The sequence below is a fragment of the Phoenix dactylifera genome, chromosome 10 (genome assembly GCF_009389715.1).
Source record: "Phoenix dactylifera cultivar Barhee BC4 chromosome 10, palm_55x_up_171113_PBpolish2nd_filt_p, whole genome shotgun sequence".
Classification (NCBI taxonomy): Eukaryota; Viridiplantae; Streptophyta; class Magnoliopsida; order Arecales; family Arecaceae; genus Phoenix; species Phoenix dactylifera.
In genome coordinates this window covers 4,176,469-4,194,553 of record NC_052401.1, presented here as the reverse complement: position 1 = coordinate 4,194,553, position 18,085 = coordinate 4,176,469, and the positions used below count along the sequence as shown (strand labels likewise).

At 37.9% G+C, this 18,085-nt stretch overlaps 3 protein-coding genes across 3 annotated transcripts; 2 read left to right on the top strand and 1 right to left on the bottom strand.

The window, feature by feature from the left end:
• Window positions 1-266: 266 nt before the first annotated feature.
• LOC103701618 lies at window positions 267-1,765 on the bottom strand. Its single transcript, XM_008783754.2, has 2 exons — window positions 1,434-1,765; window positions 267-635 (listed from the first exon to the last, which is right to left on the bottom strand). The coding sequence occupies exons 1-2, from the start codon at window positions 1,673-1,675 to the stop codon at window positions 428-430; spliced, it is 450 nt and encodes a 149-aa protein (XP_008781976.1). The 5' UTR covers window positions 1,676-1,765; the 3' UTR covers window positions 267-427.
• A 2,776-nt stretch (window positions 1,766-4,541) lies between these two features.
• LOC103701619 (chlorophyll a-b binding protein CP26, chloroplastic-like) lies at window positions 4,542-8,362 on the top strand. The gene is made up of 6 exons (XM_008783755.4): window positions 4,542-4,852; window positions 5,007-5,091; window positions 6,711-6,761; window positions 7,076-7,196; window positions 7,473-7,607; window positions 7,953-8,362. Exons 1-6 carry the CDS (start codon window positions 4,627-4,629, stop codon window positions 8,211-8,213), a joined length of 879 nt encoding a protein of 292 aa, XP_008781977.1. The 5' UTR covers window positions 4,542-4,626; the 3' UTR covers window positions 8,214-8,362.
• Window positions 8,363-14,244: 5,882 nt separating this feature from the next.
• LOC120112255 (protein BEARSKIN1-like) lies at window positions 14,245-17,675 on the top strand. The gene is made up of 3 exons (XM_039131125.1): window positions 14,245-14,441; window positions 16,494-16,783; window positions 17,101-17,675. Exons 1-3 carry the CDS (start codon window positions 14,267-14,269, stop codon window positions 17,590-17,592), a joined length of 957 nt encoding a protein of 318 aa, XP_038987053.1. The 5' UTR covers window positions 14,245-14,266; the 3' UTR covers window positions 17,593-17,675.
• Window positions 17,676-18,085: the final 410 nt, after the last annotated feature.

Sequence of the window (18,085 nt, the reverse complement as noted above, 5' to 3'; positions counted from 1 at the left end):
GAGTTTCAAAATGTCACGATTAGAAGTACCTGAAGCAGTTACAGCAAGGATACGAAAGCAATGAAATTAAGAATGAGTTGTCTTTGTCCTTTCATCATGCTAAAATTAATGAGTAAAACCACAGATAGATAGATAGAAAGAGAGAGAGCCGATTCATAACACGATAATAGACATGGCTGCCAAATGAACAACCATCCTGCTCAGAATAAAGTCGCTGGCATGGACAGCTGACAGGAGCAGAACGAAGGATAAGGCGAACAACCTCATGATAAAGAACTAGTCTCTTTAATACCATCACTATTAATTATATCAGTTAACAGGGTACTGCAAAGCATTGGCATCTCAAAACATTGAGACACCCATCCCAGTTTACAGAGAGATCAATGTTGGTCCATGAAAAAGTTTGGTAGTTCATCATTTCCAGTTCCTAATCGAAATTGTAGTGCTTATCCACAGCCACTGAGACATCCCAGGTACACTTCATGCCTTTGGGGAACTCCACCAGATCACCCGGCCCAATCTCCACGAACTCATCACCATGCCCATCGGGGTATACTTTCACCTTTCCTTCCAGCAGATAGCACGTCTCCTTTGCGGTGTATGTCCATGGGAATTTACTAGGAGCACATCCCCACCTACATACATAAAGCACGCAAAAATGGCATCATGAAGACATCCCCACAGCAGCTATGAAGCAAGCCCATCTTTCTACTGACATGCATTTTAGCATAAATATGTGCAAGAATCAAATTTCATATCAGCTATGTATTAGATAAATCTTTCATAGTTATATAGAATAAAAAAAAATTGATAATATTTTCTATTAGTTCTAAGTCATTAATACAAGAGTACTATATGATCATAAATTTCAGTGCGCCGACCCCTTCTGTGCCAGATCAGAGAAGCAGAAGGGCCAACTACCGAATCCTACGATGTACCAATGTAAGTCTCAATTCCTACGTGTCATACATGTTATCAAAGGTGGAGCAAGGGTTTCCAAGCTGTGTCCCATCCTAAACGGTATGCAACGGTATGCTTGGTTTATAGACTCGACCCAAGTTTGAGTTTATACGGACTAAGAATCCAAAGGTATGCTTGATTCTTAGACTCGATCTAAGGTGAAATCTAGGCTCGATCCATTCTCAAAGATCTTTTGTGTACATGTGCCCAATATAACAACCTGCCAATCTCGAGAGGTGCCAAAAGAGGGCCTAGAAATTGGAACTAGAAATAGATGATCTTGTTATCTTGATATCGAACATTTTTTTTAAAAAACAAATCATGGACACAAAACTTTTTTCTTTTTCCATTTTTTCAGATTTAAAAGTGCGCTAAATAAAATTCTCACAATTATCGACACTGAAAATGAAGAGTAAAAAAAAAAATCCCGCAAAAGAGAGAAGAGGTGGAAAGAAGGGGGTTTTGATGATTACTTGGGCCATTGGCGGACGCCGAGCTCGGCGAGCTTGGACTCGGGAGGGTTCCTCTCGATCTTGATCCCCAGCTTCTCCGTCGCCATCGTCTCGGCTCTGATCCTGAAACCCGATGCCCTCCTGTTCCGTGCTCGCGCTGGTATTTGAAGGGAAGACAGAGAAGAAGAAGAAGAAGGGAAGGAGGCTCCGAAGAGAAGTGAGCAAGAAATTGGAGTTCGATTGGTTATCATAGGGCTCGCCATCGGCGACTTTCCAGAAAGGTAGAGCAAAGTCTCTCTCCTCTTTTTTTATTTCTTTCTTTCTTTAATAAAATTGAGCATGTTTCAATTTTCTTCGTAATTTCTTCTTGCTATTTCGGAACCATTCATTTGTTATCCTAAGTGTACGATCAGGTGTAGATCTGTATCATGCAAGGACAACGGAATGGTACCGGATGCCGTACCAATTGGCACCCAATCCTATTCACTACCAGCCGGTAGCCAAAAATACTGCAGCGCGCACTTTAGCCAAATGCCACAGCGTGCTGTGTGGCAAATCTAATCGGACTTGGTGCAAACCGGCCGAATCGGACGAAACCGGTCTAGTTCCGTCCGATTCACTCTTCTACCGGCTAGCTTTGGCCCCATAAAAGCCGGAACCGTTTTATATACCCGAACCGACGCGGTCAGAAACCGGATCGACTCTATTCAGCTTGAACTGTGCGATATGGCCCGGTTCGTCATTTCTTGGAATCATGTCAATTCAATATCTGACCGGCAACATTGAGAAAACTGGTGACGGAGCTTGAAAGAAAACATTTTCATGAGAAATTTAAATTTTGATCATCAAATATATTTCAAATGTGACTATCTTTTAAAATTAAAGGTAAATTATATCGACTTAATAATTTAAAAAAATTATATTCACCATATGAAATTTATTTTTATCCAATACTTTAATGTATAACTTAACATAACATTAATTAAACTGTTAATCTTAAATGAACCTAAATATTATTATATAATTTTTTTCAAAAAATGACCAAAATAATTTTAAGTGACATAACAACCATCCCACGGTATAAAAAAAAAGTACATCCTCATCTCCATTTTAAAAAATAAGTAAATTATAAAAAACCTCTTGAGTTTACATTTATTATACTTAGACCTACTAGTTTGTAAAACCTACACTTATACCTAGTTAAATTAATGATATTAGCGAATCCGTTTACTTCATATGAAATATCAAAATTGCTCCTGCATGATGAGTAAATTACAAAAAATCCCTAAGATTAGGGATAAATTATACTTACATCCAATAGTTTGAAAAATCTACGTTTATCCCCCCGAGGTTTGTTTTTATCTAACACTTTAACTCATAACATTAATAAAATGTTAGCCAAATCAGTAACTTAAATGGGACTAAATGGATCATCAGAAAAAAATAAAAAAAGGGCCAAATTAGTCTTAAGTAATATAACATCCACTCAAGAAGGAGAATAGTTGAGAGGCGCTATGGGTCTGAGCTTGATCTTAATGAATTATCAAAAAAGAGCCATGTGCTAAGAGAAAAAAAGTCTAGATTTCTCAAGCAAGTGGATGCTCTTAAAATTTTTTGTTGTAGGAAATTAACATCAAGAGTTTTGTCGCTTGAGCCAGCCTATTCATGGTCTAAGCCAGGCTATGGAACCGTAACTGATGCACTCTCAAAAAAAATAAATTCTTACACATGTACTGATTTGGATCTTTTTGATGATAGGCTGTCAGAGCTATTATAGCTCCATATATAGATATAGGAATCCTCATTCACAACGATAATGTTAAGGAATAATGTATATAGTATTGGACAAGTAAAACTCAAACTTAGTAAATAATACATATGCATCCTTGATCTCTATAAAGTGGTGGGTGGGGAAGGAAGAACAAAATCTGATCAGGAAGGACGGAGGCTGGTTGGGAATGATGCTCATCATCGGATGTTGGTTGGGGAAAAAAGCTTGTTGTCGGAAGGGATGCTCGTGGTGGGGTGATGAAGTGGGAAAGAACCTCGAGCCATTTAATCTCGAAAAGAAGAAGACTCTTGAAGATGCAATACTTCGAAGAGTTTTGAGAGTCGGAAAAGTGAAAGAAGAGCCTTATTTCTTATAAATGTAATTTTGACTTTTTACTTCAGATAAACAGTTTCACAAATGCTGTCAATTTAAATAGGTGTAAGTATAGGTTTTTACAAAATCTTGTGTGTAAGTGTAATAAATATAAACCTTAGAAAGATTTTTGTAAAGTTATTTTGGTTATTTTTAACTTTTTTTATTTTTTTGGCGTGGCATTTGGGTCCTATTAAAAGTTAACGGTTTGACTAACATTCTATTGAGTTATGCGTTGAAGTATTAGATAAAAATAAACCTCATGGGAGTAAGTATAGGTTTTTTATATTATTGAGTATAAGTATAATTTACCCCTAATCTCAAGATGGTTTTTGTAATTTACTCAAAAAAATTTCAACTTTCATATGAGATAAATGCTTTTACTAATACTGTTAATTTAATTATGAGTAAATATATGTTTTATAACTATTGGGTGTAAGTATAATATATGTAAACTTCAAAAAAATATTTATAATTTATTTAAAAAAACATCTGGTTCAAAGTCATATCATATAAAATTATATATGATGATCGGAACATAGGATATTAATTATTCAATACTCAGATAATATTCCAAGAACTCTCTAAATGAAGACATCAATGAAAAAGAATCTATGTAGTTTGTGACTTTCAAGAGTTGCTGGCACATTTTCTTCAACTATATGGGTTGAAGGAATAGGGATTACTTCAATAATCAGGACAACATTGAGGCAATTGGTAAGCTGCAGTTCAGCTTTCCTTGGTTGTGGCCATCCTCTTTCCCCGTTTCCTTGTCACTTTTCACTCCACCCAAACCGAAGGAGTACCTGTGGCCAGCATTGTTCCATGTCAGCACCATCATCTGCCACATCATCAAAATGAACCCAACCATATCCTCACAATAGATTACGCGGCTGAAGTCCCGACCAATCATAGCCTTGGAATCTAACTCCCAAGCGGTCCCACCACATCGACCATTTCAACCATTTATGTCCCTCTCACCACCCTCCCCTCCCCGCCACACACCGCGCCCTCCTCGACGGCCACCAGTCCACCGTCTTCTTCCGGCCGGGATTCTTTAGCCAAGAGACCATGGCATCCATTGCAGCAGCGACCGCTCCGGCCTCGTTGGGAGTGTCGGAGATTCTCGGCACACCACTGAACTCCAAGGCCGCAGCCCGCACGGCTCCGGCGCCATCGAGCGCTGGGTCTTCTAAGATTGTTTCGCTCTTCTCCAAGAAGAAGGCCGCCGCTCCCCCTCCGAGGACAAAGCCTGCTTCCATCTCTCCGGCCAACGAGGAGCTCGCCAAGTGGTATGGTGAGTGACTCTCATCTTTCCTTCTCTCATGATTGGTTTTGAGTTCAGTCTGTGTTTGAATTCATAATTTTTTTAACTGCTTGGTGAAATTATACTTTGAGATATTGAATTGGTGACTAAGTATATATATGGTGCATGCGGTAATGGGCGACAGGTCCTGACAGAAGAATCTTCTTGCCGGAAGGCTTGTTGGATCGCTCAGAGGTTCCAGAGTACCTCACCGGAGAAGTACCCGGAGAGTAAGTTATTGACAAACCACTACTATGTATGTGTAGAGGCTGCATGCTTGCACAAGGACCTGATTGCCTAATTTTTGGCTTACAACTTAATTCATCACATTTAAATGAAGAATCTTTTGGTTTCTCAATGAATTGAGCAATGTTGGAGCCTTATTAATGGTGTAAAGATTCATATTGCTCAGACATTTGATTTCAATATCCGATTTGCATCTATTACTATTTCTCAATGTTTATTTGTAAGGAATATGAAGTTCCTCTCTCTTTATCTCTCTCGTATGAAAAAACTTAAAACTATTGCAAGGATATCTGTGTAATGTGGCTGAAACTATAGATTATGGATCCTAATGTTGTAATGGTCAATGTTATGCCTGCTATTAGTGGACCGATAGGGATCTGCCAGATATTTCCTCTCCCTCTGTTGGATTTGTAGTCGTAGCTGTCAAGCCTTGTTCCAACTATTTCAGATCAACCATCCCGAACAAGGAAAAAGGGAAAACAAATAAAAATAAATGAAAGAAGAATGAAGGGACAAGGTCAATGCACTTGATATGTTACATATTTTGAATCTGATGCTTTGTTTATTATGTAGACTGCACACAAGAAATTGGATTTTCTCAAGTCATGAACAATCTAGCATTGATAAGTTGAAATTGCTTTGGATGAAGAAATATAAGCGAAAAACAAAATGATTATCAGTTTCCAGCAAACAATGATAAAGCCAGTGAAAGATGGAGATTGCTATTTCTCGTTAGACGTTTATAAAGCTATAGATTATTCTTGCAATAACAAAAAACTTCTAAAACTCGAAACAAAACCAACAAATCTTATAATGGCTTTCACCTGATCCACAAAAAATAGAAGGAAGAAATGCTTTCTAGTTGAATGAATAAAGTGAGATATCATAAATCATCTCTTATATCCAGCAACTGTTGATGTCTTGCCCAAAAAAATTACTTGTAGTTGGTTTTGTTGTGATATTCTGTATAACCCAAGCTTATCGACCAAAAAGTATTTTATACGAATTCTTTTGGAAATATGGAAAGCTGTATTTTTCTCTGTGCCATAAGAATATACATGATTTTAGTGGAAGAAATTTTCCATTTAAGGTAGCACATCTGCTTCCTAATCTCCTTAGAAACTCATCAGCTCACCTGCTTCCTAGGTATTTTCTTACTAAAATCTTTTGGAAAAACCTACTTCCCTGTATCCACAACTGATCCCCTTCCAGCTACGAAGCACAGGATCATTGCTTTTGTACATTTTAGTGCTCTAAATTAATTGAGTTACTAAGATCTTTGAAGAATATAGTTTGATGTAGCACGTATATAATTTCATTTTTTTTTTGTGAAGGTTATATAATTTTAGAAATCAAGACAGTAGAAGCAATGCTGCATATGTGCCTTTGTTAGAATTGAGTAATGTTTTCGAGTATCAAAGTAAAGGGCTGTTAACATATACTATATTGCCCTAATATTTGAAGAGTCATGAAGTTCAAGACCAACGTGTTGAGAAAATAACATGATATGTTCAATTTAGTGCTGAAAACTACTCACTGAGGCTTTCCATGTTGAAATTATAAATCACATGGTAACGGGTTTTGTGCCATTTTCTCCTTGCAGTTATGGCTATGATCCTTTTGGGCTGAGCAAGAACCCAGAAAATTTCAGCAAGTAGGTGAACTATCTTGCAAATTATCTATTTTCCAGTATTTTTTTTCACAGAGATAGTATGTAGGCATTTCCTTCCTTCTGAGATCTCCACAATTTAGCTTTCTTTCTTTCAACAACTCATTTAGCAGAAAACTAGCAAAATTCTCCAACTTTCTTGTGGCATCTAGGCATTTTGGTTCTATCTTGTAGCATTTGGGCAATTTGGCTTTTTTTTTTTATTGGGGCCAGCCTTTGCAAGACTCAAGTGGAGTGCTTAAACTTGGTAACCCACCCTCTTTCTGCTTGTACACTTACAACTTCATACTATTATGCAGATACCAAGCTTATGAGCTCATTCATGCAAGGTGGGCCATGCTCGGTTCCGCAGGCTTCATTATCCCTGAGGCTTGCAACAAATTTGGTGCTAATTGTGGCCCCGAGGCTGTTTGGTTCAAGGTACACAAGCTATTCATTTTGATTTCAGGCAATCCAAATTTATATCGGTAGATTGCTCTTTTTTCATTAAGATACTAGAATCCTCTGTTTTTGGTTTTAGAAAATACATAATATTGGCCAACATTCCCTCAATCTTTCTGAACAGTGAGGCTGCAAGTTTGTTTATAGTGCATATCTGGGTTTTTTTTTCTCATTCTTTGACATGATTCACTTGCTTAAGTCATAATATTTGCATAGTCATCATTATCCAGTTAGTATTTACATACTGGTCTGCAGACTGGTGCTCTTCTCCTAGATGGAAACACATTAAATTACTTTGGAAAGAACATTCCAATCAACCTTGTTTTTGCTGTCATTGCTGAGGTTGTCCTTGTCGGAGGTGCTGAATATTACCGAATCACCAATGAACTGGTAAGAGAAATTTCATCTTTCAGTGTGAAAATTTTTGTTATTACTCTCATATGTTACTCTGACCAAATATTTTACAGCAATTGCTAGCTTTGATTTGCATACAGTAAGTTACCAAACACCTCTATCACATTATAACTACTAACACAAGCACCACAACTTCTAATAACAAATTAAGCACTCTTCACTGTTAGGCTCTTCTTCTAGCTGCTGTGTCCACTGGTAGTAACATTAGGAAGCCCATGGAATGGCATTAACAAGGATTTGAGACCTATAAATTAGTTTTGTTAGTTGTCAGAAAATTTCAATGAGACCAAATTGATCATTTTTTTTTCGGTTGTTCTGTAGAATTTCGAGGACAAGCTCCATCCAGGAGGTCCATTTGATCCTTTGGGGTTGGCAAGTGATCCTGACCAAGCAGCATTGCTTAAAGTAAAGGAGATCAAGAACGGGCGGCTGGCTATGTTCGCAATGCTCGGCTTCTTCCTCCAGGCCTACGTGACTGGTGAAGGTCCTGTGGAGAATCTCACCAAACACCTGAGTGATCCATTTGGAAACAATTTGCTTACCGTGATCGCCGGGTCAGCTGAAAGAGCTCCAACCCTTTAACTTTTTCCTTGCCTCCTTGCCACCTTCGAATTCAATGCTATCTAAGTTTGTGAGATCATTCAGGCCTCTGTAAAATGTCTGTGTACTATGCCTGTTTTCATGAGACTTTTGCAAGCAATTGAGATTGATATCTCATTCTGGATGACCAAGCTTTTGGAGGAGATGTGATGGATTTTGTGAGACTTTCTTTCTAATTGCCTTCGCAATGGTGGCAAGCTTGCTCACATGTCCAGGGTTGGACCAACCCAGTTCCAACACTGGCCAGTCCATTAATTTGAAAGCTGTTGGAATCCATACACCTCATAATTTAAATTTTTTGAGAAACAGGAATCACACTTTCATGTGAATTCATATGCTTCAAGAAACCCGGAATTGGGAGAGGAGCAGCTCTTGCTAATTTATCTCACTTTTCCTTTCTCTGCTTAGCAATTCTCATCATGTATAGGGCGATTAGGTGCCCCAATGTGCCCCTTTTGGGTCAAATATACTGCTTTCTCTTGTTTGCCTATGAAAAACATTCCAAATGGATTGAAACAAGCATAGAGATGAAATACACAAAATTCCACGGTCAAAGAGGGCTAGAATTCTGATTTCCATATGCTGTTTTTTTCCTTTCATTTTTTTATAAACAGTTTAAGTTATCAAAAGAGCAAAGGCTTGAACTGATTTTATCCCCTTTTTTTTTATAATTCTTGCTCTTTGAAAATGGGAATCTGAAAAATATATCACCAAAGAAAGTATCCTCTCCTCCAACTCCCTCTAAAGAAATCTACGAACCCAATGGCCACTCAGAACAATGGACCACAAAATTCCTGGATTTAGTAGCAAGAAATTTCATATGTGACCTGTATAAATTGAATTCAAGTGTTCATAAATATCACATGTATTTAGTTACAATGCACATAAAAAGAAAGATGGACAAGAATTATAATGCATTACAATCCTTTTTCAAGGAGGGGGTTGTGGTTGGTTTAGGATAGTGAAGCGCTACAATATATATATTTTTTCTTTGAACTTGCTATGAAGACCTAGGGGCACCAGAGCCCCAGGTCTCCTCTATATAAATGATTCCCCCCCTATGGACCTCCATCGGCGATTATCGAGCTCCCTTCTCTCTCTTTTCTCCCACTGAGTTCGCAACTGCCAGTCATTGTGCTTGCCAAAAATTAGGGCTATCGGACGCCACCGGAGCCAAGGTAACACTGTGATATTCTCTCCCTTTCTTTGTTCTTCTTCCCATGACCTGGAACACGACCGTAAAATTGGCCAAAAGTCGATCGAAACTCAGACCACCTAATTTTTCCTATTTTTGGCTAAAGTTTTCCTTCTATTCTGACCACCGGCACCACCGTTTCTTGATGTCGCGGCCTTGGTTAAGTCGTCCAAAATTCCTACCTACATCTCTGGTGGGAGTCAGACTCCCTACTATCGGCGAGCGGCCTAAAACATGACAATGATCGAGCCAAGTGTACCCTTGTTCGACCCTATTTGGGCTGATTTCAGCTAGCCAGCTGCCACCGCCGGCCGCTCTCCACTACCTCTCATTAGTGCTTGCTGCATCCTTGCTTGACCACAACTATGGCGGCCACCAGCCCTCCTCTCTTTCTCCCCTGTCTACCAAGAAAGAAAGAAAGAAAGAAAGAAAGAAAGGAAGAAAGAAAGAAAGAAGAAGAGAAGAAGGTGTGGAGGGAGAGAGCCCATACTTCTCTTTCTCTCTCTTTTTTCTCTCTTATCTACCTATCTCTCTCTCTAAACGGAGCCCATAAATCCTAAGATCCCATCTACCTATTCTACGTAATTGAGTTGACCCCTACAAAGAGTCCTGATCAGTCTTAGAACCTAGATAGCCTATTGGATCAATGACCCTGGCCTTGTTAAGTATCCCTGGAGCCCATTGATGATGAACCTTGTCGAACGACCTTGATCCTGATTGAGTTTGTGCCTTATCGAACGACCTTGACCCTGATTGAGTTTGTGCCCTATAACTCATTGTTCGGGTTGCCCAGGCCTGACTCACTTGGAACTGTCGAATGCTATCATCCAGCTAATTTTCTTTGTTTCTTATTATTTTAATTTTATATAAGTAATTGAATAGAAATTAATTTTATTTTTAATATTTTAAATAGGTTTAGTAGATTAGCCCAGCGAAGTTTTATTATCTAAGACGGAAGAGGTAAGTGCATCTTACACTCCTTATAATTTTTTAAATAATCATACTTTTGTGCATAAAATTTGTTTGTGGAAGTATCATGCTTTTCTTAAAATTACGGATCAACATATGTTTTCCGAAAATCAAGCATTATTATGAAAAATAGTTCTATGAATATTTTAATAAAAATAATTTTATTATGAAAGATGAATCTGATCATACCATTTAGTATTTTTTTATCTATTTATGTGTATGTTTAAGAAAAAGATATAAGTATTCGAAATGCTCTCAGATAGCTGAGTATGATCCATAAAACTGAGAAAATCAACATCTAGAGCAAGCATCCATATGAACACATGCCCTACCAGCGGGTAAAGCATCCATACGAACACAGGCCCTGCCAGCGGGTATAAAGTTGGCATATGAAACAAGAATCTTTGTCGATTATGAACACGTGCTTTGATACGGGTCTAAAGTGACTGTAGCATGAATATCCGTGAGCAATATTTTGAACTATGATATGGCTCAATGGCAAAGGAATGATTTATGAATTTATTTGCAAAATAAACTTAGAACCATATTTTTGAAATATGAATGATTTATGCATGCATGATTGAATTTATGACTTGTTTTAATATACTATACTATGAAATGCTTTAATTTGTAATATTTGTTATTTTTCTTAAATAATGCATTGACGTGAAAAAACTTATGCTTAATTCAGTAAGGTAGAGTAAGATTTACTTACCGAATCTCTATTTTTATTTTTTTCTCTTCAGACAAATAGGGTCGATGGGAACAAAAGATGGTGCAGGCTTGGAGTTCGCGCTAGCAAGCTCGATAATTTTGTAGAAAAATTTTAGTATTTTAAATTGACTATGAATTTATAGTTAATAATTTTTTGAATATTGAGGATTATAGGTTTGGTATTTATGTTTGAATTTAGATGTTTTGAACTAGTATTAATTTTATTTAATGGATGGTAAAATTAGACTTTTATTTATTATATTTTGTTTGAGATGAATTTGCAAGTTAAATGAAATATTTGGCTTTGTGTTATTGTGGGTTGTACCCCTCAGTAGCATGGTCGTATTATGTTCCAGGTTTGGGGCATGCATGACAACATGGTCCTCCTATTCTTTCTCAACAAAGGCCAGGCTAAGGGACTTGCAGATTAAGAAAGCGATGACAATGAATGCTCGCTTTCCACCCTCAGTGCTCAACCATGTAATTCAGCAAGTCATCAATTGGTAGCCTGGTGACACAAAATTTGGTGCAGGTAAGCTCAACGTTACATGGCACATTAGCCAGCCTTAGGCACATATTTCGATATATTTCTTTTTTCCTTTGAGAACAATGGCAAGCATACCACTCACCTAATAACAGTAAGCGTATACAATGGTTGACAGGAATTGGAAAGTGAGAATGGCTATCAAATTCCCATCCAGCCTATTCTCACAAGTCTTTTGTTTTCTAGAGTACAAAGAGGGGGTGAAACCCCAAAAAGAAATCAAATTCCAGGTTAGGAATAAAGAAAAATATCAGGAAGACAATTTAGGAGCTGGTTAGAAGTCAATTCCAATTCCCCACCGATACCATCCATGAAGAATTTACATTTACTGAAACTAAGAACTCCAGCTTAGTGGCCACAGAATGTCAGAATAACCCCATGCATGAAGCTGCATGAAGTGACGCTGGTGACTGTGATAATCACCTAACAATCACTGATTCCTTGCTGTAAACCTAAATTTCCACACCTAATCATTTGGTGCACATGGTTTTCGCTCGACCTTTTCATCGATCTGCGCCGACCCCCGAATCATAACCAATATATGATCACACATGCTTGATGAAAAATGGACGCCATGGAATTGATGGAAGAGTGCATCTCAATCAAGCAGGGCTGTGCTCCATGAATTTCCAGAAGTCCACTGCACATGTTATGCCCCAAGCTAGCTGTGACAGCTTCGTCTCGAACAATTCCCACTCTAATCTAAAATTCCAGCCAATTTTATAAGAAGATGAGCTCTAATTCAGGGAAGACAAGATCTATACCATAGGATAAGAGCTTCTTCGATCCTAATCTTTCATTAGGAGAGCGCGAATTATTCTTAGGCCAATGTCTGAATTCTTTGCTCAAAGAATTTGCATATCTTCAACCACATGGATGGTGGAGATTAATGGTCCAAATATATATTCTTTTCGTAAAATAAAATCCAGATATACTGGTGATACCTTTGTTCTCACTACTCCTATCTGTATACCAGTTGAGTGTAATGGCAGCTAAGAGTAGAATTAATGCACTGAAAGAAGTGGTGCAGAAATTACCAAACAGCTATACACTTGTACGGATATCATTAGGCAAACTGGTTGGCCTCAAGACAAAGCTAAACTGATGTTGGAGGGAGACCTTGCTATATGTAATTAATTGCTAGTAGTTATCAAATGAAGCCTTACAAAAGTTGCTAAGGGGGCTCTTTAGACGTCCTTGCATCTCATGCAAGGTATCCCAGCATAAGCAAACAAGGGAATATCATTTTCTAGTTGGATTATAGTGTCCTAATCTCATCTTTAGCCACTTCTGTTGCATGCCAAAATACTCCAGGATATTCACGCATGTTTCATATATATCTTGGCTTGCGCAGTGTAATTGTTATTCTTCAAGGAAAAAAATGGGACAGATTAAAAGTCTAAAATTTGCTACAATGATTCCATTATGTAGCATATATAAACCACATCCATTAGAAAGTGACTCGAATCACAAGGATGGTGGGATCTCCAGTCTCATATGCCAGCCTATAGTTTTTGTAATTACATCATTTAGCACTCTACAAACATAATTTAATTGAAATCTAGCTGATGCTTGACATGCTATCCTTGCGAAGCATACCTGCAGATTATGAGACCCTAATTCTCTCCAATTCAGGTTCGTATTTGAGTGCATGTAAGTCCAAACTCAAGGGTGGTTGATAGAACATGGCAGGTTGAGTTGGAGAGGATCCAAACTTGATGAGACATTAGCTCCTTTAAAAAATTAACAAGATGATAATGATATACGGTAGCGACAATAATGATGGTCATTTGTAACAACTCAGGGTCTCATGCGATAGTAGTGACGGTGATGATGACCATAAAATTTACATCGTCATTCGTCCAATTTTGATGAGAGAAATGAGATTATGAAGCATGCCTTTGAGAACGCTATGGAAATGGGAAGTTCACATATTATGGATTTGCATAAAATTTATGGACAAAATAAGAATCACCAAAAATGGAGAAATTTATGTATAGCATGCACTATGTTTTTAAGATAGCATAACCACCTATTGATTTGTTTCGAATTTGAAGAAGCTCAACCTCTACTGGCCTGCCACGTGTTACAAGAAAATTGGTACTTTATACCACAATCTTACTGCATATTGCCCTGACCTATGAATCATACTGATTCAGTGAATCATGCCATGGTGGTTATAGCAATTTTTTTTTATACCATGCAATGGTTGGGTATATTAGCGTTATTTCATTCATAAACTACTAAAGGTCCAACTGAGACAATCACATAACTCCTTTATTCTTCTTTTCAACGTTCCTATGCTAAGCTCCAGGGATAAGAGCGCTGAAGTCTAAACTATACTTGCTTTGGGATCAATCAACCTCATAATTGAATTACTATTCTATTCCTCGGGATCGTTAACAGATTAGAATAAAAAGCAGCTAGTAGAATAACCCCGAATTCCCTCAAGTCTCATTCCCTCGACTTGTCTTCTACGTTACTTACTCTATCCCAACCCGGCGGCGTAGCTGCCGGCGTCAACTTTTTGACACCCGTGACATAATATAACTGCACCGGCGCCACCAACGTCCAAGACTTTGTTCTAAGGTTTCTGGGGGGCTTGGCCGGAGAATGGCGTCGTCGTCGTCATCGTCAAACTCCGGAGTTCCACCGGGGTTCCGGTTCCACCCAACCGAGGAGGAGCTCCTCCTCTACTATCTACAGAAGAAGGTCTCATCTGAGAAGTTCGATTTGGAGGTGATTAGGGAGATTGATTTCAATAAGATAGAGCCATGGGATTTGCAAGGTAATATTGGAAGTCTAGGTTTATCTATAAAAAGTGGGCTTTATTTAAGCATTATATGGAGTAATAAATGAATTGTGATTTAGGAGCTCATCTAGTTAATGGTTTTTGGTGATTGAAGCTTGTTAGCTGCAGTGGCGAAATGATGTAAACTTTGTTTTCTTCGGAAGATAAAGATGACATAAATTTTCAGCCACTGAATTGATGCTCTCCCCACATAATAGTTTAAATTGCATCACATAATATCTTATGTTTATTAGGAAGCATGTATTGATTCGAATATTATTTCAGGTACTTTGTTTGTATATTGTAAATTTTGAAGATATATTTCAACCCAAAGTGTTTACAGCAAAACAATTTTTCTTCTGTTTAAGTTGAAGAAAATTCAGATCTGAACCAGGTGTGGTTAAATTAAGGTAAATTACGACCGTTGTGAAGCGGCACCTTATCCCGTTATGCTTCAGTAGGTAAAATGGAATTTGGTCCATGAAGGGATGTGTTATAATTTCTCTGTTTTTAGATATTTAATGCGATTTTTCTCAAAGTATGTATGCAGTATGTTTTTTTGAGGGAAGTATGTGATATGTTTATACCATGATAATTTATTTTTTTTGCTAAACCGAATGAATTATACAGTTCTAGTACGAACACATTAAAAAAAAATTTAAAAAATAGCAAATTATGGAGAGCTCTGAGCAACTTTCTTTTTCCAACCCATAGGACATCTCCGGAGTGATTAGCCACATATGAGGCCACCCAGTCCGCGACTCCATTTGCTCTAAATACATACTTGGTATGATAAATTTTCATACATGAAGTTGTCAATCTTCTATTTCTACTAATTCTCTTCTATATCTTTTTATTTTCTTTTTTTTCCTGTAGTTTCTACTTCAGGGTTTAAATTGCAGGTCATATGTTTTATCGTCTACTCCTTATCACATACAGGCAATCCTTATTTATGGAAAGATCTGCCTTACACTAATTTTTTTTCTTTCATTTGATGTCATCTTGCATTCACTATTATCGACCGTTAAAGTTTGTTATGAAATTGGAGTCTTGTTTATCTACGTTAAAATATATCATCCCTTGATATATCATTTTTTGCCAGCAGAGATCTATTGAATTAATTAGAATTAGTAAATAAAAGATAAAAGAGAGATATTCATTGTTACTTTGTTTGATAGATGAATGTTATAGTACTTCTCGTACCTTTTGACCTCTTCCAAGTAATGGACTTACAGGATTCTGGCCCACCCCAATCCCCTTGGATATGTCTTTCCCGGTGAAAAATAGAAGTCTCAGTAGTGATGTTTTGTATATTTGTATTTCTTTGGGAAAAAAAAAAAATCTAATTATACACTTGATTCTCTAGGAAATTAAAGGGCAATAAAAAAGAAATATGGCGTTACTATTTCCTATTCTTAAGGGTCATTCTCCTTTAAATATCTAATGTTTTGGGTGAATGTTAAGATAGAACTGGCTAAACGTATTTACAAAATATTTTTAGATCATAGCATACTGAAGGAGAAACTTTTGTTGAGTCTATAATAAACCCTAGAGAGCCAAAAAGGAACATTTTTCTTGATCATAGCTTGCGGGCCAGACTAATTTGCTTATTATTGTAAGATACCGGTTTGAATCTAATCGATCTATTCTATTATATATATCTTCTATAACTCTAAAAAAAGAAAGCAATTAAGTGTTTTAGATATTAGATGTACTGAGAATTAGAATTTGTGAAGAAATCTTGTATTCTGAAAGTTCCAAATTTTTATGGTAAACTTTTGCATTTTTTTTCTATCCATGAATGAAAGTTAATAGATAGAATCATACAAATATTATGTACTTTGTTTTTTTTTTCTTTTTCTTTTTTTCTGATTTGCCTTCTTGTTTTGTTATCCTTTTTTTTTTACCTACCGCAACAAGTTTAGACATGTACGCACACGTGGAATGCTAGCATGAACAATGTTGCGTCTAAGAAAAATTACTAAAAGAGATCACAAAATTGTTCTAAATGAATGCAACTTCTCACATGCTCTCAATTTCCTGGCTTAGAGAGATGTAGAATTGGATCCACACTCGAAAACGAATGGTATTTCTTCAACCACAAGGATTGCAAGTACCCCACCGGCTCGAGGACCAACCGCGCCACCAACGCCGGCTTTTGGAAGACCACCGGCCGGGACAAGTGCATCAGAACCAGCTACAAGAAGATCGGCATGCGCAAGACCCTCGTGTTCTACCGCGGCCGCGCCCCCCATGGCCAAAAGACTCATTGGATCATGCATGAATACCGCCTTGAAGAAGACTCCGGTGCCACCGCCGGCAGCAGCAGCAGCAATGCCGTAAGCCCCTCCTCTCCGATTCTCTTTGGACTTCACTAAAATTTTTTCAATAACTTATATTTGGTTGAGCATATATTTTTCTAAAAAAATATATAAAATATATATTATCCGAAAAATATCTAAATTCTCAATAAGTGAGAATTAGACTTTTTCATGCGCCATATATAATTTTTTTTAGAAAAAGTGAAACGTAGAAATCTTATTCTCAAATATGAGATATTTTCCTACTCTTCCCGTGAAACCAAACAAGCCTTTGTTGTTTTATCCATACACACACCATAGATGTCATGCTAATATACATGATTGTCTTCTAACAGGAGGGAGGCTGGGTGGTGTGCCGGGTGTTCAAGAAGAAGTGCTTCTTTAAGCCTGGGACCGAGAGCAGAGCAAGCCAAGGCTCGGAGAACTACATGATGACCACAGCCAGCCATGGCCAGCTTTGGCCATTAAGCTCTCAATGCATCCATCCACACCCAGCCTCTAACCATTACTATTCTCAGTTGCCCCTGCAATCCTACTCTCATGCCCAGGTGCAGGACCTGCTGAGCAACCACAGGCCGACGGGCTGCAACTTCTCCGTGCTCCCCGGCGAGTCCTCGGCGATGGTCAGGCCTTACGAAGGAGAGCTCCAGGCCGGGGCCATGCAGCCTGTGGGGGAGGGGATCAGGGATCAGAGCCTGAATGATTGGGCAGTGATCGGCGGCGTTGATAGGAGGTTTGGAAGCGTCGGAGGTGCCGCTGTGCAGCAGATGAATCAGGTTTCCGGCCAACATGGTGGTGAGATGGATTTGTGGGGATATGGCAAGTAAATTCAGATTCTTAAATATAATGGGAATTTAACACCATGTTCTTTCTTTGATCGGACTTTAATACAACACATATTCATACAAGATTTGCACATATAAATTGTTTCTTGTCGTGGTCCTTATATACTCCCTCTATTCAAGTCTTGATGTCCTCGTCTATAAAGACTATGAGCTAAGTTCGCTCTGATACCATGTCACAATCGAAGACCTCGCTCGAAAAAACTAGCCAAAGTTTTTGGATTTCTTAGTCTTACATAGGTATTCAAGATCCCTTCGGAGAATGGAGGATATGGAGCTAAACACACACCCATACAGGCCTTCAAAGTAACTACATATATATTAGAGAATAAGCGTCCATGTATAGCTACTAGGGATCAGAAATTAAATTTTTTTAAAAAACTTGGAGTAAGAATTAAAGTTAGCCTACAAAGATTACAAAATTATTGTTTGTTGTAATGTGGACCAAATGTTACTGGCGAGCGAGAGAGCATCAGCT

Excerpts from the sequence above, each read along its gene's own strand:
- LOC103701618 (XM_008783754.2), bottom strand. The coding sequence starts at position 1,675 with ATGGCGAGCCCTATGATAACCAATCGAACTCCAATTTCTTGCTCACTT. Across the intron at positions 636-1,433 it reads GGCGTCCGCCAATGGCCCAA|GTGGGGATGTGCTCCTAGTA; the intron begins GTAATCATCAAA and ends TTATGTATGTAG.
- LOC103701619 (XM_008783755.4), top strand. The coding sequence starts at position 4,627 with ATGGCATCCATTGCAGCAGCGACCGCTCCGGCCTCGTTGGGAGTGTCG. Across the intron at positions 7,197-7,472 it reads CCGAGGCTGTTTGGTTCAAG|ACTGGTGCTCTTCTCCTAGA; the intron begins GTACACAAGCTA and ends ACTGGTCTGCAG. Across the intron at positions 7,608-7,952 it reads ACCGAATCACCAATGAACTG|AATTTCGAGGACAAGCTCCA; the intron begins GTAAGAGAAATT and ends GTTGTTCTGTAG.
- LOC120112255 (XM_039131125.1), top strand. The coding sequence starts at position 14,267 with ATGGCGTCGTCGTCGTCATCGTCAAACTCCGGAGTTCCACCGGGGTTC. Across the intron at positions 14,442-16,493 it reads AGAGCCATGGGATTTGCAAG|AGAGATGTAGAATTGGATCC; the intron begins GTAATATTGGAA and ends TTCCTGGCTTAG. Across the intron at positions 16,784-17,100 it reads GCAGCAGCAGCAGCAATGCC|GAGGGAGGCTGGGTGGTGTG; the intron begins GTAAGCCCCTCC and ends GTCTTCTAACAG.